This window comes from Ilyonectria robusta (assembly GCF_021365365.1).
Source record: "Ilyonectria robusta strain PMI_751 chromosome Unknown BGZ61scaffold_4, whole genome shotgun sequence".
Classification (NCBI taxonomy): Eukaryota; Fungi; Ascomycota; class Sordariomycetes; order Hypocreales; family Nectriaceae; genus Ilyonectria; species Ilyonectria robusta.
In genome coordinates, this window is record NW_025764438.1 from 711,293 (window position 1) to 727,073 (window position 15,781).

The 15,781-nt window shown below is 55.6% G+C and overlaps 5 protein-coding genes across 5 annotated transcripts; 3 read left to right on the plus strand and 2 right to left on the minus strand.

Annotated features, from left to right (window-relative positions):
* Nucleotides 1–301: 301 nt before the first annotated feature.
* Nucleotides 302–5,086, minus strand: BGZ61DRAFT_160438 (P-loop containing nucleoside triphosphate hydrolase protein). Its single transcript, XM_046237462.1, has 3 exons — nucleotides 4,545–5,086; nucleotides 2,774–4,443; nucleotides 302–2,722 (listed from the first exon to the last, which is right to left on the minus strand). Exons 1-3 carry the CDS (start codon nucleotides 4,944–4,946, stop codon nucleotides 409–411), a joined length of 4,386 nt encoding a protein of 1,461 aa, XP_046108275.1. The 5' UTR covers nucleotides 4,947–5,086; the 3' UTR covers nucleotides 302–408.
* Nucleotides 5,087–7,100: 2,014 nt separating this feature from the next.
* On the plus strand, nucleotides 7,101–7,790 carry BGZ61DRAFT_528771 (uncharacterized protein; the record flags this gene model as incomplete). The annotated part of the gene is made up of 2 exons (XM_046253303.1): nucleotides 7,101–7,559; nucleotides 7,620–7,790. The coding sequence occupies 2 exons, from the start codon at nucleotides 7,101–7,103 to the stop codon at nucleotides 7,788–7,790; spliced, it is 630 nt and encodes a 209-aa protein (XP_046108276.1).
* A 1,116-nt stretch (nucleotides 7,791–8,906) lies between these two features.
* Nucleotides 8,907–9,872, plus strand: BGZ61DRAFT_528772 (uncharacterized protein; the record flags this gene model as incomplete). The annotated part of the gene is made up of 1 exon (XM_046253304.1): nucleotides 8,907–9,872. One exon carries the CDS (start codon nucleotides 8,907–8,909, stop codon nucleotides 9,870–9,872), a length of 966 nt encoding a protein of 321 aa, XP_046108277.1.
* Nucleotides 9,873–10,531: 659 nt separating this feature from the next.
* Nucleotides 10,532–12,178, minus strand: BGZ61DRAFT_474168 (trub family pseudouridylate synthase-containing protein; the record flags this gene model as incomplete). The annotated part of the gene is made up of 2 exons (XM_046248548.1): nucleotides 10,532–11,994; nucleotides 12,145–12,178. The coding sequence occupies 2 exons, from the start codon at nucleotides 12,176–12,178 to the stop codon at nucleotides 10,532–10,534; spliced, it is 1,497 nt and encodes a 498-aa protein (XP_046108278.1).
* A 721-nt stretch (nucleotides 12,179–12,899) lies between these two features.
* Nucleotides 12,900–15,726, plus strand: BGZ61DRAFT_585319 (uncharacterized protein; the record flags this gene model as incomplete). Its single annotated transcript, XM_046256397.1, has 5 exons — nucleotides 12,900–13,477; nucleotides 13,532–13,815; nucleotides 13,866–14,024; nucleotides 14,081–15,555; nucleotides 15,615–15,726. Exons 1-5 carry the CDS (start codon nucleotides 13,213–13,215, stop codon nucleotides 15,724–15,726), a joined length of 2,295 nt encoding a protein of 764 aa, XP_046108279.1. The 5' UTR covers nucleotides 12,900–13,212.
* Nucleotides 15,727–15,781: the final 55 nt, after the last annotated feature.

The following is a 15,781-nucleotide window of genomic DNA, read 5'->3' on the forward strand; positions in this document are numbered from 1 at the left end:
TGACACTTAAAGTCAACCCCGAGTTAGCGCAAGCATGGTGTTGGACATGGACGAGCGACCACTGCATGAAAAGGCAGAGGGCTGCTCTTCTCACATTCATAACCACACCACTTCGCCCTTTCGTGTGTAAAAAAATTATGGGGGAATCTGTAGTGTTCACAAGAGAAAGGACTGGTTCAAAAATCGGAGAATAAATGTAAATAAAAAATCCACAATAGAAGGGACATTATAATCAGTAACTGATATAGGATACGTCTTCTGCTCGCAAATAGTAATGAGTGTGCCTTCGAGGAGCAATACTCAAAGGGTATAAGTTCTATTTTTCCCCCCTCCATGTCGACTTTGTTCAATTCTAGATGTTTACCATCATAATTTTGTTGCTGATGTTAATCATGATTGAGATGTTCATCATGATTGACTACCCTCTCCACCATCCAGTCCAGCCAACTCCTCCCTGGCGCCATGGATATCCTCGGCACGGATGCCGCTACGATCACACATGCTCCTGAAAATGCCGCCCTTCTTCCACAGCTCGAGCGGCGTGTCGAGCTCGGCGATGGTACCCGCATCCATAACGCAGATGCGGTCGTACCCGATGATGGTACGCAGCCGATGAGCAATGCATAGCAACGTCTTGCCGCGGAAGCCCGTCGCAATGGTCGCCTGGATCTTGTCGTCGGTTTCCATGTCGACAGATGACGTCGCTTCGTCACAGACGATGATCTGCGAGCCACGCACCAGGGCACGCGCCAGAGCCATGAGCTGGCGCTGGCCGAGGGAGAAGTTGAGACCGTCTTCTTCTACGACGCTGTCGAGGTGGATGCGCGAGGGGTCTTGACGACGCGCCTCACTGGGCGACTCGCTTGCGTCTGGAGAGACGAGATCGGCCTGGCGCAGGGCGGACCACAGTGCCAGGTCAGTGTGCTCCTGGAAGGGATCCAGGTTGCTGCGGACAGTACCGCGGAAGAGCGTCGGATCCTGTGGGATAATGGATAGGCGCGAGCGTAAGTCGTGCAGGCCAAGGGTAGAGATGTCAAGCCCATCGATGGTGATGCGGCCCCCTGAGATCTCGACCAGGCGGAACAGCGTGCTCATGATGGAACTCTTGCCCGCACCAGTACGGCCGACAATACCAATGCGCTCGCCGCCCTGGACGTGCATCGACAGGCCCTGGAGGACAAGCGGGAGGTTTGCCCGGTAGCGCATCTCGACATTGTCAAAGATGATCTCGCCCTTTTCGGGCCAAGATTTGCGCACTTCGACGGTATGCTCAGGGGCCTCCTCCTCGATCTCAGTACCGTAGTAGTAGAGACGCTCGACGGCGTTCATGGCGTTTTCAACTTCGGCGAGTTGACGCACTGAGAACTGCATCATGCCGACAATGGACAGGATGTAACTGAGGACGAGGCCGCCGATGGACGGGTTGATGGAGAAGCGGGATGTGACAACGAGAATAGCGACGGTAAAGACCAACAACACGCCGATAATGTCGATGCGAATAGACAGCCACCGCTGGTTGGCAAACGTGATGTAGTAGGCGCTGTTCATGTCGTCAATGGCCACGCGCAGCTCCTTAATGAAGCGGTCCTGCAGTCCGTACGCGCGGATCGAGGCCACGCCACTTAGGCCCTCACCGAACTTGGCGAAGACGTGGGAGCGGAGGATTGACTCGTAGCGCTTGACCTCGCGGGCGGAGGCGCGGTAGTACGAGGCGGCGAGGACGAAGAGGATGTAGAGCGGGACGAGGGCGATGGCGAAGTAGTAGAAGTAGGCGATGATGAGGATGAAGACGGAGGTGATCATTGCCATAGTGAGAAAGAACATGCGGATGGCATCCGTCAAGTTGTTGTCCATGACATCGACGTCGCGCGAGAAGCGGTTGGTGATGCGGCCCAGGGGCGTCGTGTCGAAGAAGGCCATGGGCGCTCGAAGCACGCGGGTGACAGCTTGCTGGAGCATGTACTTACTCGAGTTGGTGCCGAGGATGGACAGCATCACGGAGAATATGAACATGAGGATAGCCTGGGCGACACCGAGTGACGCGTAGATGCCAATGTACGTGCCTGTCGAGAGGCCGTACTTGTCAGAGGTCCAGTAGGAGAGCCACAGACTCGTCATGATGTTCGCGCCCTGAGAGAGGAGGAGAATGAAGACAACCAGGGGAGCGTTGAGCAGAGATCCCGAGGCGCCGATGTATGCCAAGTAGACTGACCACGGAACGCTGGACTGGGCTCGCTCCTCCTGCTGCATGAGGGCGGCACCCTTCTTATTCTTCTTCTTCTTCTCCTTGTCGTCTTCGGGCTTCACTTCATCGGGCTTCTTTTCATCCTCACTCCTATCCTCCACAGCGGTCGTCTCCATCAGGGCCTGGAAGCCGCGATGCTCGCGCATGAGGTTATTAAAGGTGTCGATGGCCTGGATCTTGCCGCCCTCCATCCAGACAATGCGGTCGCAGCGATTGAGCACCCAAAGCTGATGAGTAGCGAGGATACGGCACTTGTCCTTGAGGAGACCGAGGATGGCGTTGTCGAAGATGTGCCGGCCGACATGGGCATCGACAGCGCTGAGGGGGTCGTCCATGAGGACGATGTCAGCGTCGAAATAGATGGCTCGCGCAATGTTAAGGCGCTGCTTCTGACCGCCTGAGATGGTGATACCGCGCTCGCCAATTTCCGTCTGGTCGCCGTTGGGAAGCATGTCAAGATCGGCTTGGAGGGCACAACTATTAAATGTTAGCTCAATAGATCTAGAGGCTGAAATCAGTTATACTTACGCTCGCACAACCTCCTTGTACCAGCTCTTATTCATACCCTTGCCAAAAGTGATGTTGTTCTGGAGTGTCGTGTTCTGGATCCAAGCGTATTGGGGACAGAAAGCTCGAGAAGCGCCAAACACCACATCGCCGTCGGTCTTTCGCATATCACCAGCGAGGGCAGAGAGGAGAGAACTCTTGCCGCTGCCCACTGAACCGATGACAGCAACCAGTTCGTTCCGTTTCACGCTCATGCTTAGATCATGCAGTTTGAAGGGCTCTCGCTCTTCGACGAGGGTGCTGGCGGTATCTTCAACTGCGGCATCAGCCGCAGGGGGTGCCGCGTGCTTTTCCTTCTTCGACTTCTTTCCCTTGTCTCCAGCTGGCTTTTCGGCCTCAGTGGTCGGTGTCCTTTCCCAAGTGAAGGAGGCATTCTCCAGCCGAATAGCATCCTCGCCCTTCGATTCAATAGTCATCTCTTCAACCATCTCTTCCTCGAGGAGGAATTCTTCAATGCGCTTCAATGAAGACCAGGCGTCAACCACCTGGCCAAGAACGAGGGGAAGCAGGTTCAGAGGGATTCGCAAGCCGTTGAACAAGGCGAGAGACGAGAAGACTTCGGCGGGGGAGAGACCATGGTGGGTCAGGGAGTATGCGATGAACGACAGCATGGATGCGAAGATGGGCAGCGACATGCTCACAGCGTTGAGAGCGTTTCGGATGGCCAGCAGAACCTGGATAGCGTAGATCTCTCTGCCGCGGTAATCACCCAGGCGCTGAAGGAAAGCCTTCTCCCATCCAAAGTACTTGACAAAGCGGACCGACTGCAAAATCTCCTGTGTGAGTGAAACGCGGTCATCAGTGATTTTGTTAATATCTCGACGGCGATGGAAGAGACTGCGGATAGCCTTGGTCAGGAAGGGCATGCCGACAACCAGAAGACCAAAACCAGCAAGGGCGCTGTAGGTGATGTTGACAAGAAGAAGAGCGAGAGTGACAAGGACGAGGACCGGCGAGGTCCAAGTCATGTGGAATAGAGCGGAGGCCTGGTCGATACGGTATGTGTCGACACTCATGAGGTTCACGATTCGGCCATTACCCCAACCGGTACCATCATGGGCATCCGGACTCGGCTTCCCCTTGCCCTTTTTCGAATTCTCCTTGTCAGATGCCTTCTCTTCTTCCGCTCCTGTCTCTGCCGGCATTGTTGGTTTGACACCGCCGGCCTTAGCTCGCCCAGAGATATGCATCGACTTCTCGTAGATGAGCCCAATCAAGACACCTCGGAACTGGCCACCAACCATCATACCTTGGTAGATGAAGTGGTTCGTACCCAAACTCTGGGCCATCTGCATTAGGGTGATACCAATCGCCAGGCCAACACCACGACCGATGTGAGGAGCCGGTCCTCCGGTCCGGTTCGCCTCCCAGGCATCGGCGGCAAACTGGATGAGATATCTCAGGGTGAAGGGGCTGATGACCTGGATGATATTTGTAAAGAGTGCGCAAATGCCGCCGAGCCAAATTCCAAACTTGAAGGTCTCGTGCATTGCCCATAGAAGCGGGTACTTGTCGCCCCTATCGACACGCCTCTTGAACGAAGCCTTGAGGTTAGCGGTCAGTGGTCCAGCGGCCCTATCTGGGTTCACCGTCCAAAGGTCATTTTCTTCCAGCGAACGCCTGTATCCACTCTATTGAGGGTTAGCCAACTTGTTGCAACGAAGACTGCACAGGTAACGGATGGTGATTATGGGTCGCGCATAACAGCCACAAAATGATATGGACAACTTACCGTCATTAGTGGCGCCATCCATTGGAATGTCAGCAGACTGAAGAATCCAGCTTCGTACTCTCTGCTGGTAATCTTCTCCTTGGGAACTGGAGGTGGAGGGCCCCAGCGGAAAGGGTTCAGATTCTTGTGCCATGGCTTCTTTTCAGGAGCCGGGGCCAGTGTTGTGGCATGTGTAGCTGTAGTTGCAGCAGAGGCGGAGGTCCTCGTAACCCTCAATTCGGGGCCTTTATGTTCGTCCTCGTCATCATCGTCTTTAATATGACTGATGTTGTCACCGTCCTTCTCATCGGTCTTCTCGACACGGTCCTCATCTGAGTCGGTTAAGCGGTCCGTGTTAGTGGGTTGGATCGCAGCAGCCTGAACATCAGGCGCGTTTAGTTCCTTTCCCAAAGGGTCTGACATGGCTGGCTTAAGGAAGGAGAGGCTGGTTGTTGCGTCGTGCGAATGAGAACTCGGTCTAGAGCCCCAGCACTACCATTCCGGTGTTAAACCGGGTTCTGCAGCACAAATAGACCAGGACGGGATGTCGCCAAGGGATAGTTTCCCCGGAGGTTTCCCCGGAGGAGCTAGAACGGGGGTTCTTGGCAAGTTCAATATGTATGAGTGGGCAGTGTCTCTATTTCAGGACTGTGTCGGGTGGGCTCTTAGCAGCAAGATGATGTCGTCCTCGCGGAGCTTGGCATTAAGTCTTAATCCTCAGGTCAAGGGGATTGGAAACAATCAAAAGCGGCACCAGAACAGGTGACCGGGTCAAAAAGGAGAACAGGGCTGTGGTTGTAAGGATTGGGTTATGGTTGACCGTGGTGCCACCAGAAGTTATGACCAGAAGAACCCCAGAAGGCAATGGGACGGGGTTCGGAACAGAACAAGGAAAATCGACCGGTATTGTTGAGGGGCGTGTGGGTGTGGGTGGAAGGATTGAGTGGGTGGGTACTGGAGATGCACTTAAACTGAGGAGGCGTCGGATTACAAAGCAGACGACTCTCTGGGACGGTATTCGAGATGCGGGAGGCGGCAACTAGTGAAAGAGTCCGCTGCCGGCCAGGTGGCCAAGCGGAGTTCATAAACTGCAACATGGCGATGGTTGACGAGAGCGGTGATGATGACGAAACGCCAGGGGTGGCGCTGAAGGATATTTTCCCCCGATTAGTCGCAATTTCCCAGTAACCAAGACAGGAAAACAAGACCGCCCATACTGAGAACAAACGAAAGGGCGGGAACCAAAAAGTAGAGAGGTAGAGTGGCAGAATGAGTGAAAGTGCGTGGGAGTCATAAACCCGAGCTGCCGAGCTGCAACCAACCCATCGACATGCCATGCAACGCCAGGCCTCGCAGCACAAGGCAGCAACAGCTCGGACTTCGGACAACCTCGCACTCGGGAGCTATCCAGACCCAGGCCAAAGCCGCTTCCGCCGGTCGGCTGGCTTGCCTCCTGTATCCGCGTAATTCGTAAAGAAGAGCCTGCCAATATTTTTTCCGGGGCACCTAGGGGGAAACAGGCAACTAGGTAAGTTCTGATTAGCCCACATTGGTCTTGGCCGAGGCCGTGTGGAGTGTCTCTGCTCGATAAGGCACACGCCTCCGCGTAATATGGCCAGGGCCATGGTTGGCCGGTTCGGTTCTGTCGACGTGACGTCAAGAGAGATCCAATCGTTTGTGACGAATTTGTGCGGGGGATCTACTTCAACTCTCGCCGGCCCCTCTCCGTTTTGGTGTCCCATTCGGAAGTCGGCCTTGTAACACTTCTCTTTTTTTTCCCCTTGTTATTGCACTATCGTCCCGGCTTCCATGTCGTCGGTTGCAATGACTGCTCGGTGGGTGTCGAGACTCGACACGGTCCAGGTAACACCCAGATCCTTGCATTACACATCTGTCCGAGATCGACCACTACCCGAGTCCCGCTCCGGAGGAAAAGTATAAGCAACCTCATCAACCGTCCGGGAATGAGGAGGCGTTGGTCCAGCCGCCGTTTCTTCGGTCTCTGAATACTCCGACGACCGACTCCAGCTCAACTCAGCTCAGCTGGTTAGCCCGTAATGAAAATACGCCGCTAGGCAATTCGCTGCCGACTCTGCCAGAGCTTTCTGCTGACAGCCCACCTCCCGCCCACTCATCATAAATACGACGGCCGGCATGGGTACAGGGGTTGTTGTGGAAGCGTATGCGACGGCGAAGGTAATTTTCGGTTCGGCTCCGAATCGGCACGTGGAGGCTGTCAGATACTCATCCGTAGACGGAGTTAGTCGGCAAGGACTTAAGAGATTCGGCGGCGTCACGTGCCGGGCCCCGGCTCCCACTTTCCGGCTCCACTCTCACACCCACCGGCCGACAGAGCTTTTGCGCTGAGCTTGCAGGGCCGTATCCCGCCTCTGTCCCACGTCCCATGACCAACAACCAATCGACCAGTGTTGAGTGTTGCCCAATAGCGCATAGCATTGCGCAGCAATTCCTTGCTCGTTCTCCATTGCCTCTTTGAGCACCTTGGCTGTTGCTCTCGGAGACCGGGTGCTGAATTACCTCCGAAGGCCATCCGCATACACCTCGACCCAAAACACCATGGCAGCTATCGACGACATCCCGTCCACCGCCTTGCCTGGCAAGGTCCTGGGCCCGACCTCCAGGTTCGCCCCTGGCGCCGGCACTCACATCTTCGAGGGCAATGTCGTGTCCTCCCTCATGGGTCGCGTTACCATCATCCCGCCAGCCAAGGCTCCCGGCCCCGCCAAGCGTCTGAACAAGATCACCGCTCCGACCGTTGAAGAACTTGCCACCATCTCCGTCTCCCGACATGGTAGCAAGCACGAGATCCTCCCCGACGTCGATAACATCGTCCTTGCGCGCGTCGTGCGCCTCATGCCCCGCCAGGCGATCGTCGTCATCCAGCAGGTCGGCGAGACTGTCTTGCAGACCGAGTGGCAGGGCGTGATTCGTGTGCAGGATGTAAGGGCGACGGAGAAGGACAAGGTCAAGATCTACGAGTCATTCAAGCCCGGCGATATCGTGCGAGCCCAGGTGGTAAGACAGGTTCATTTCTTTGCGAGCCGGATCTCAGCTAACCGGAGTCGTTGTGATTAGATTTCGCTCGGTGACCAGGCCAACTACTATCTCTCTACCGCCTCGAACGAACTCGGAGTCATTATGGCGATAAGCGAGGCTGGAAACGATATGGTCCCCGTGAGTTGGAAGGAATACAAGGACGTGGAGACGGGTATCAGCGAGCCCCGAAAGGTTGCCAAGCCCAGTTGAGCTTGCTGTCCTATCACTATGTCAGTTCCTGGTGGTGTCGCTGGAATGCCACCGTGGGCTAGGCTAAAAGACGTCTCAGAGTAATTTAGCTTGAGACTGGGCTTGGGCAATAGCGCTGATGCCGGTATGCAGTTGGACGACGGTGCTGTTGATGCAGAAAGGGAGCGCTGCAGCATGCCATGTTGTTGCTTTTGAGGCACTGGACACCTCCATTAAAGAGCACACATGATCCATCATGTGGCACTATGATTGCTGACCGGAGACGAATCTCTACCTGGCGCAGTTGTTTTTGCGACTGGGTGGATATTTTCTTCCTGCCGCAGATTGCCCCCAAAAATAGATACAGGAGGTCATCATGGCCAGCCCCAATACCCCGCCAAGAATCCTTGCTCAGGCATCACCACCACCACAAGCGACCAGTTTGCCAAGCTGGCTTTAACTTATATCATAGAGGGAGAGAAGACGGTTACGACTCAATGACCACGTGTGTCGCATAATTACCCTTCAGCGGATCCTGTCTCATGTCGCCAATTCCAGAGATTTTGCTGTGATGCTTAATGTGGGGGGGATCGTTGATACCTAATTCTGTGGCTGCATGGTACTGACTGTACTAAGGTAGGCACCCAGGTGCTAGGGAGTGTACCACTGTACTCTACTGTACATGCTGGCTTGGTCCGTCAATCGTCATCCCCACTAGCGACAAACGCCCGAGGGGCTACTACTTAATACAAGGCGCAGCGACAGGAAACCAAAACTCTCAATGCCAGAAATAGAAGGTAATGGCCAGCTTATACTCGTAGTGCGCATACCATGTATCATCGAATGCCGCGCCTCCCTTAAGCACCTCACATATTCATAACCTGCGGCACGCGCCACCCTGGCTGCGACAGTAACGGGGCGTCGCAAAGCCACCACCCGCCTCGACAGGTCACTGACCTGACCTACCCACTCCCAAAATAAGACGGGCCTCGCCTCGCCGTCGTCATCCATCCCTTTGCTCTTTGTCGACCCCATTTGACCATTTGACCCTCGCAACCACACCGCAAACGCACAACTGTCCATTGCTACGCTGAGAAAGACGACTACGCCCCCTACTCCTCTGTACGGGCTCCCGCCATGTCAACGACAATGGTCATGACCATGGCCACACAGTCGATCCCCGCACAGCCGCCATCGTCCGCATGCTGCCCGAGCTGCGGCTACGACCTCCCTTCGCTCGACCACTCCCATGCCGAACTGCTCGATGCCCAGGCCAAGATCCGCGATTTAGAAGGCCAGGTTCACATCCTCAACCAAAAGGCCACTGCCGCCGTTGACCGCTGGGCCGACTACGAAGATGAGCTCACCAAGCTGCGAGCCCAACTCGCTCAAAACCACCAGCTCGACCCTCAGCAACAACTACAACCACAACCCCCCACGCCAACTACTCCTACGCCAAACCCTCGCGTCTCCTTCCTCCAGTCAGGGACCTCCCGCCTCTCCGCCCTCCTCTCCCCACGCAAGTCCACGCCGGATCTGCGCACCGTCGACACTTCCGCCCGCCCCGGCCACCGCAACACCAGCAACCCGATCCCGCCGCCGTCGCCCTCCACCGAGGACCTGATAGAGGCTCTAACCCGCGAGCAGGGCCTGCGCAAGGAGGCCGAAACCCAGGTTGCCGCCACGAGCCGCGAGGTCGAGGAGCTAAGCGCTGCCCTTTTCGAGCAGGCCAATGAGATGGTGGCTGAGGAACGCCGCGCGCGAGCAAAACTCGAAGAGCGCGTGGGCGAATTGGAGCGCAGGGACACTGAGAAACGCCGTAGGCTGGAAAAATTGGAGGGCGCAATGACCCGTATCGAGAGGGTGCGCCTGTTGCTGGCGGAGGAGGTTGAGATCCAGACCATATACTCGGATGACGAAAGTGAGGGGCACAGAGACGAGCAAGAGCAAGACGACAAAACTATTCACAACAATGATAAGGACGACCAAGACGAAAAGGAGAAACATAATATCAAGGAGTGGGACCACGTCGAGAAGCCGGGCGAACCTACGGTAATGGAAGGGGTGAGGACGTCGAACGGAGCCACGTACAGTGTCGTCTGACACCCGAGGCGTCTCTATGAAGGGACTGATTTCTTGCAACGCCAACTTGTCTTTTGATTTGGGAACTAGCGGGTAATGGATGCATGGTACGGGGACAGGATAGGCTGGTCTACGACACAAAAGCAGGTTGGGTTCCGGGTGGTTTGTATTATATTGGGATATGGTTGGAATTGGTTGGGTTTTCGATGCATGGAAACGGCTCTGGCGCTGGTGTTGGCAACGGCAAAGAAACGACATCACCGCCTCTCAAAAGGCATGAATCATTATGGATTTTACAGGTATTCCCAGTGTCCAGGACGCTTTTTTGGTCTCTTTTGTTTATTCAGGTTGCAATGGATAGAACCGCCCAACGTAATACATGGCTTGCTTTGGTTTTCGTCTAAATAATATCCATCCCGCTTCATGCATGCAAAGCAAAGCACATAGTCGTCCAGTCCTCTTCCCTGATGCACGTATGTAGATAGGCGCTCGCCTTGGCTCACTCGCATAGCCTCGTATTACAGTAGACTTCACCCACCAGCGTCAAGATCCGGTCGACCGTTCAGGGTCCCAGCGGATATATAATGACAAAAGAAACGAACCGAATCCGGACTTCCCAACTCCGACGCCTCAAGCCCCCTTTTTTTGTTGTTTGTGCGGAATATGCCGGCCTTCGTCGCTTAATCATCGAAGCCATTCCAAGACTTCTCGTCGTCTGATCGGCCCTGGCTGCTGCGCTTTGAGGGAGTCTGGTTAACTTCCAGCGCGGCGGCCTTGCGGGGTGGTGAGCCAGAGCCGTCGGGGGAGGCGGACCGCCGTCGCTTCTCGCCCTTGGGAGGAGATCGCGATGGACTACGGTCACGGCTCTTAAAGTCCTTCCCCTTGTTCGGCGATCCGGGGCTCTTAGCCTCGATCTTTATGTGCGGCTTGTCCGAGGCGGGCGCAGGGCTGGCAGGTGAGGTGCCGGGCCATTTACCGGTGGGCTCCCCGTTCCACCTGGCCAGCATGTCGGCGACCTTGGGGCCCCAGACGTTCTCGCCCTTAGCGAGATCCTCAAACTCAAGGCAGTTGGTTCCGCCGACGGTGAAGTCGCTCTGTCGCGAACGGCATAGCTCTGACATGAGAGCGGCCGACTCCAGCTTGGCACCCAGGTCGTGGCAGAAGCTGCGGATGTAGAAACCCGACGTCACCGTGAGTCGCACCTTGACGGCGGGAGGGCCCTCGTCGCTCCAAGGCGGAGGGGTGTCCTTGTCGGGCGCATCTGGAACCAGATTCGTGCCCTTTTCGGAGTAGGTAGGCTTTTCTGGTAGCTTGCCGAGGGCGCCAGACATCAAGACAGGCTTCTTGGCTTTTTGCGATCGCTTCGAGGGCGCATCCTTGATGAGCTCGTCCTGGCGCTGCTCGAACTTGCGCTTAAACGATTCGTGTGCTGCTATCGCCTGGTCCTCCTCCTCCTTCTCCTCCTGGCTGAGCTTCTTGTTGCCGGACTCCTGCTGCTTCTTGACCCTCCAGACTTGCTCAGCCAAGTTCCGCTCGGCAGCTTCTGCCTCCTCTGTAGGCCATCGGAAGTTGTGCTTGCCAGGTTCGTACCACTCGATCATCTCAATGCTCTTGACCTCGACGTTGCGGCCCTCGATCTCACGGGGGATGGGCTTCCCCTCTCGGGCGTACTCGTACAGCGGCTTTCCGTTCATCTTCAGCGCCGAGTAGAGGGGCGGGATCTGGACCTGGGGGCCCTTCATGCTGGCAAGCTCCTTCTCAACCTTTTCACGGGTGATGTGGTCGTACGGTCGCTTGGTCAGGACGCGGCCGACACGATCGTAGGTGTCGGTGCTGGCGCCGAAAAGGACGATTGTCTCGTACGTCTTGGTGCACTCGAGGAACTGGTTAAGCTGCTTGGTCGCAGAGCCGACGCCAAGGATGAGGACGCCGGTGGCGAGAGGATCGAGGGTTCCTCCATGACCGATCTTGACTTGGGAACCCCTCTTGATAGCCTTGCGACGGTTGAATTCTTTGCTGTTCTCTTGCATGCGCCTCGCGATCTCGGCGTCGATGGATGGCTTGAAGAACTGGGAGGGGTTGAAGACCTTCTGGCACTCGCGGATGACCTGAGCAGAGCTGTGGCCACAGGGCTTGTTAATGGCTGTAAATTGGCACGGTGGTCAGTCTATCGAGTCTTCCGAGTCCAAGTCGGTAGCGGGAAAGATGTAGGAATGGGATCAGATTAGGTAGACGCCGACTGACAGACACCGCAAGGTGGGAATCATGACAGACGCAGGAAGCTTCGACGTACCAAAAACGCCGTCCCGGACGAGGTCCGTTGCCATCTTGAGCTTGAAGGGGTATTTCATGCGAGCGACCCGTCGTGATGAAGGAGAAGAAGAAGAAAAAAGACTGGGAGACCGGCCGAGAAACGCGAGGAGGTGGAGCGGGAGCAAAGAACAGCCTCCGCTGAGCGCACTCGCTGGGTGGGCAGGCTCGCAGAAAAAAAAAGTGGCCGCTATTCGCACATGGCGGCGCGTATGGGCACCAAGTACATGCGGATTTCGATTCAGGTTGCGACTGTGGAGGGACGACAGACAATAGAGAGAATTGATGCACTGGGTTTGCTGATTGAAAATGCACTCAGATTGCATAATCCGTTCTGCTATGTTCAAACCTGATCGAGCTCATAAATATCCTTGGATGTCTCCAAAAACGCAGCTCTGGGCTTGGGATTCAGAGTTGCCTGCGAAACGTGCAAGCGGCGCATCAGCCAATGTACTTCCATGTGAGAATCGCAATTCCCACGCGTGCGAGCGCCTCTGCGCCCAGGGCCAAAGGCGGGAGGCTAAAAAAATCACAACGCCATTGTATCGCCCGCCTCTCGGCCCCAGTCATGGCCTTGCAGGTCCACTCGGTGTCCAGAGCGCCCCATTGGCCACTAAACAGACGCCCTGTCACGCCTGCGATGCCACTGAGGCCGGCCTGAACGCAGTGTAGTTATAGGGCATGCTAGCTCCGGCGATGCCCCGCCACTTGCCCTGTGGTCAGTGCCTAGGTGGTGTTGGTCGTCATAGCGAACGCGTGCGAAGCACAACCACCCGAGTCGACTCTCCAACCTTCAACACCTTCAACACCACCACCGTGATTCCGCAAACAGTTCCTTCGAGCACCGACCTGCGCCCAATTACCATTGTCTCAATCTCGCCTTGCCACACTTCCAGCTTCGGATCTACAACCGCCTTGCTCTCTGCGCCGCAGCCTCCCTCCCCCATCCACTCGACCCTTCAGTCCACTCCCACGACTCCCCGATCGTCATACCAATCCCCAAAGCGCCTTGGCAGCTGTCGATGGTCTACCGCAGGCCCCTTCTTTCATCATGACCGGGCGCAGTCGCCGGGCGTCCACGTCCAGCGTCGAGACGGTAGATGAGAACCAGATCCTTTGGCGCCAGGAAACGTCCGTCCTCAAGTCGGTCCCCAAGCTGAGCGACAGTAACAACTGGCCCATATTCGAGCTCCGAGACACCGTTATCCTCAACAAGGACGGCCATACCGTCGAGAATGCGCTGCATGTCGGCACTAGAGGGCCTTTCATCGTCCGTGGGACTCTCATCATCGATGACCCCTCCCAGAAACGGCATCGTGCGCCCACCGCAGTCCCTCGCGCTATGACGCCCCTCTAACTGATATGCGTAGTCATCATGAGAGTCCGACAATCTGTACCTATCGAGGTTCGACAAAGCATATCCTACTCAATAGGCGAGGCAGAAGATGGCCAACCCTTGATCTGGGTTTCTGGCAAGGGCGGCTGGTACGAGATCTTCCCTTCGCCTACCTACCTCCCCATCTACAACAAGATGTGCGAGGCTGCCATACTATACTATCGCATCATGGATATCTATAAGACTCAAAAGCCCAAGAAGCCTAAGAAGGGTAGGCGCCCTGATCCTATGATTGAACTCTCCCAACTATTCCATCAGGTATGTTGCCCCGATGCCCCTCAGATCCCAGCGCTAACCCATTCTCTCAGTACGCCGCCAAGGTTGGCGACGGTTCCACTCTAGATGAAGTCATCGAGCGATGTATGGAGCATGCGCCTTTCTTAATTTCTCAGTTCACTCAAGAAGACCCGGCTGAGTTCGATTGGAGGCCTACTCTGTTCTACAAGTGGTTGACTAACAAGCATGCGGTATGTTGCCTCTCACTTCGTAAATGTGTCTCTGGCCGCTGACCTTGCCTTCACAGGATCTCCTAGCAAAGGCCCACGAGAGACTGGTAAATCCGCCAAAACTCCCCCGATCTCCCTCTACCGAGATCGTTCCTTCTCCAGTCACCTTACCTTCGAGGACTCGCACTGGCTCCTCTGTCCCTGCCGTTATACGCAGCCAACCTCCGCTTCAAGTTGAAGCCAAGACTAGTACTCCTCGGGAACGATCAACAAGGTCACATTCAGCTACTCAAAAAGACGATGAAGCTGTGGTGGAGACGACCCGGCCGCAGCCCGCCAGAGTAAGCTCTGTTGTCGAGACTCCGGATGTTACCCCTGCTGTTGCCAGTCCTGCCGTCACTAGTCCTGCAGTTGGATCACCAGCTCCTGGGACACCAACTCCGTGGGATGACAGCCTGACACCTTTCGAAACCGTTTTGAAAGCGCTCGAGCAAGCGTATACAATACTCGACAAATCCCGCCAGGGAATGACTGTCCTGAGCACCCTCAACAAAATCTACTTTCTCTACAAGTTCCCTAATTATAGAGAGGGCGGAGCAGGGTCCCATAAGATTCCCGTGGAGGAGGTCCTTCAATACAACGCCGAGGAGCTCTTGCAGGCTATTGACGAGCACAAGTACAGCAAGTATGAGATCTACTCATGGCTTCAGGAAGCGACCAAGAGGGAGTTCAAGCCAATTGCCATCAAATCCTCGGACTTCCCATATCGACTCGTCCCTCGTGGAACGCGTCCCCCCCGCGCACCCAAAATCCCAGAACAACCACCAGCTGTCCAATTCGGCGGTGTTGCTTCTCAGGGCCTCGACGACGATGTGTCGAGTACCAATTCTGGACCCTCGTCCCGAGCCGGCAAAGGACCCAGAGAACGCCGGTCTGGAAAGAAGTCAAACCTTCGCCTGGCCACCCGATCGAAAAAGCGGCTTCACTCTGAACTTGATTACGATTCAGAGTCGGAAGAGTCCGGACCGAAGAAGTCTCACTATTTCGATGAAATGGATGCCGCAGGGAACACTAGCGCCCCTGAAGACGAAGATGCCCACCTCTCTGATCAAGAACCGATCAAGATCCTCATCCGAGCCGACAAGATCCCTTCTACTGTTCCTCATGGCCCCCATGGAACCTGGACCTGCGAAGAGGAAGACTGCGGCTATGTCGTCCGTGGCGGCGATGAGGAGGAATGCCAGCAGCGCATCAGGGATCATTTCAAGGTCCATGAACAGCAAGCAAAGATGGTCAGCCTCGCCATGTCTGAGAGCCGTGGTCAACTACCCATCAAGTACGCATACTTTCCCCCTTTTCTCATTCTCGTCGAATTACATTCTCCCCCTCCTCCCCCTTCTACTGCCATTCTTATTCCCACTGCTACTACTACTATCACTACCGCCGTCACGAAACCCCCCTCAGTTCAGGACACATTATCATCAAAACTCACCAGCCACCCGCCCAACTCGACAGTGTCGACACGGCGCAGCTTTCGCTCTCTTGTCGGCCAGTTCCGGAGGCCCCCTCGCCCAGTCTCAGATAGAATTGGCAAACTAACTTTATGAACAGTCATCTCATCGACAAGCTCAAGAGTATGGGCGAAAGGTCCCAGCGTGACGAGCAGATCGAGGCCAATGGCACTGTGCTCCCGCAACACATCAAACGCAACTTGTATGTCTGAGCAGATTCTTCTCCCTGGACTCAACCGAGCCCAATATATTTTCTTCTAGCTTTCG

Excerpts from the sequence above, each read along its gene's own strand:
- BGZ61DRAFT_160438 (XM_046237462.1), bottom strand. The coding sequence starts at position 4,946 with ATGTCAGACCCTTTGGGAAAGGAACTAAACGCGCCTGATGTTCAGGCT. Across the intron at positions 4,444-4,544 it reads GGATGGCGCCACTAATGACG|AGTGGATACAGGCGTTCGCT; the intron begins GTAAGTTGTCCA and ends AACCCTCAATAG. Across the intron at positions 2,723-2,773 it reads TACAAGGAGGTTGTGCGAGC|TTGTGCCCTCCAAGCCGATC; the intron begins GTAAGTATAACT and ends AACATTTAATAG.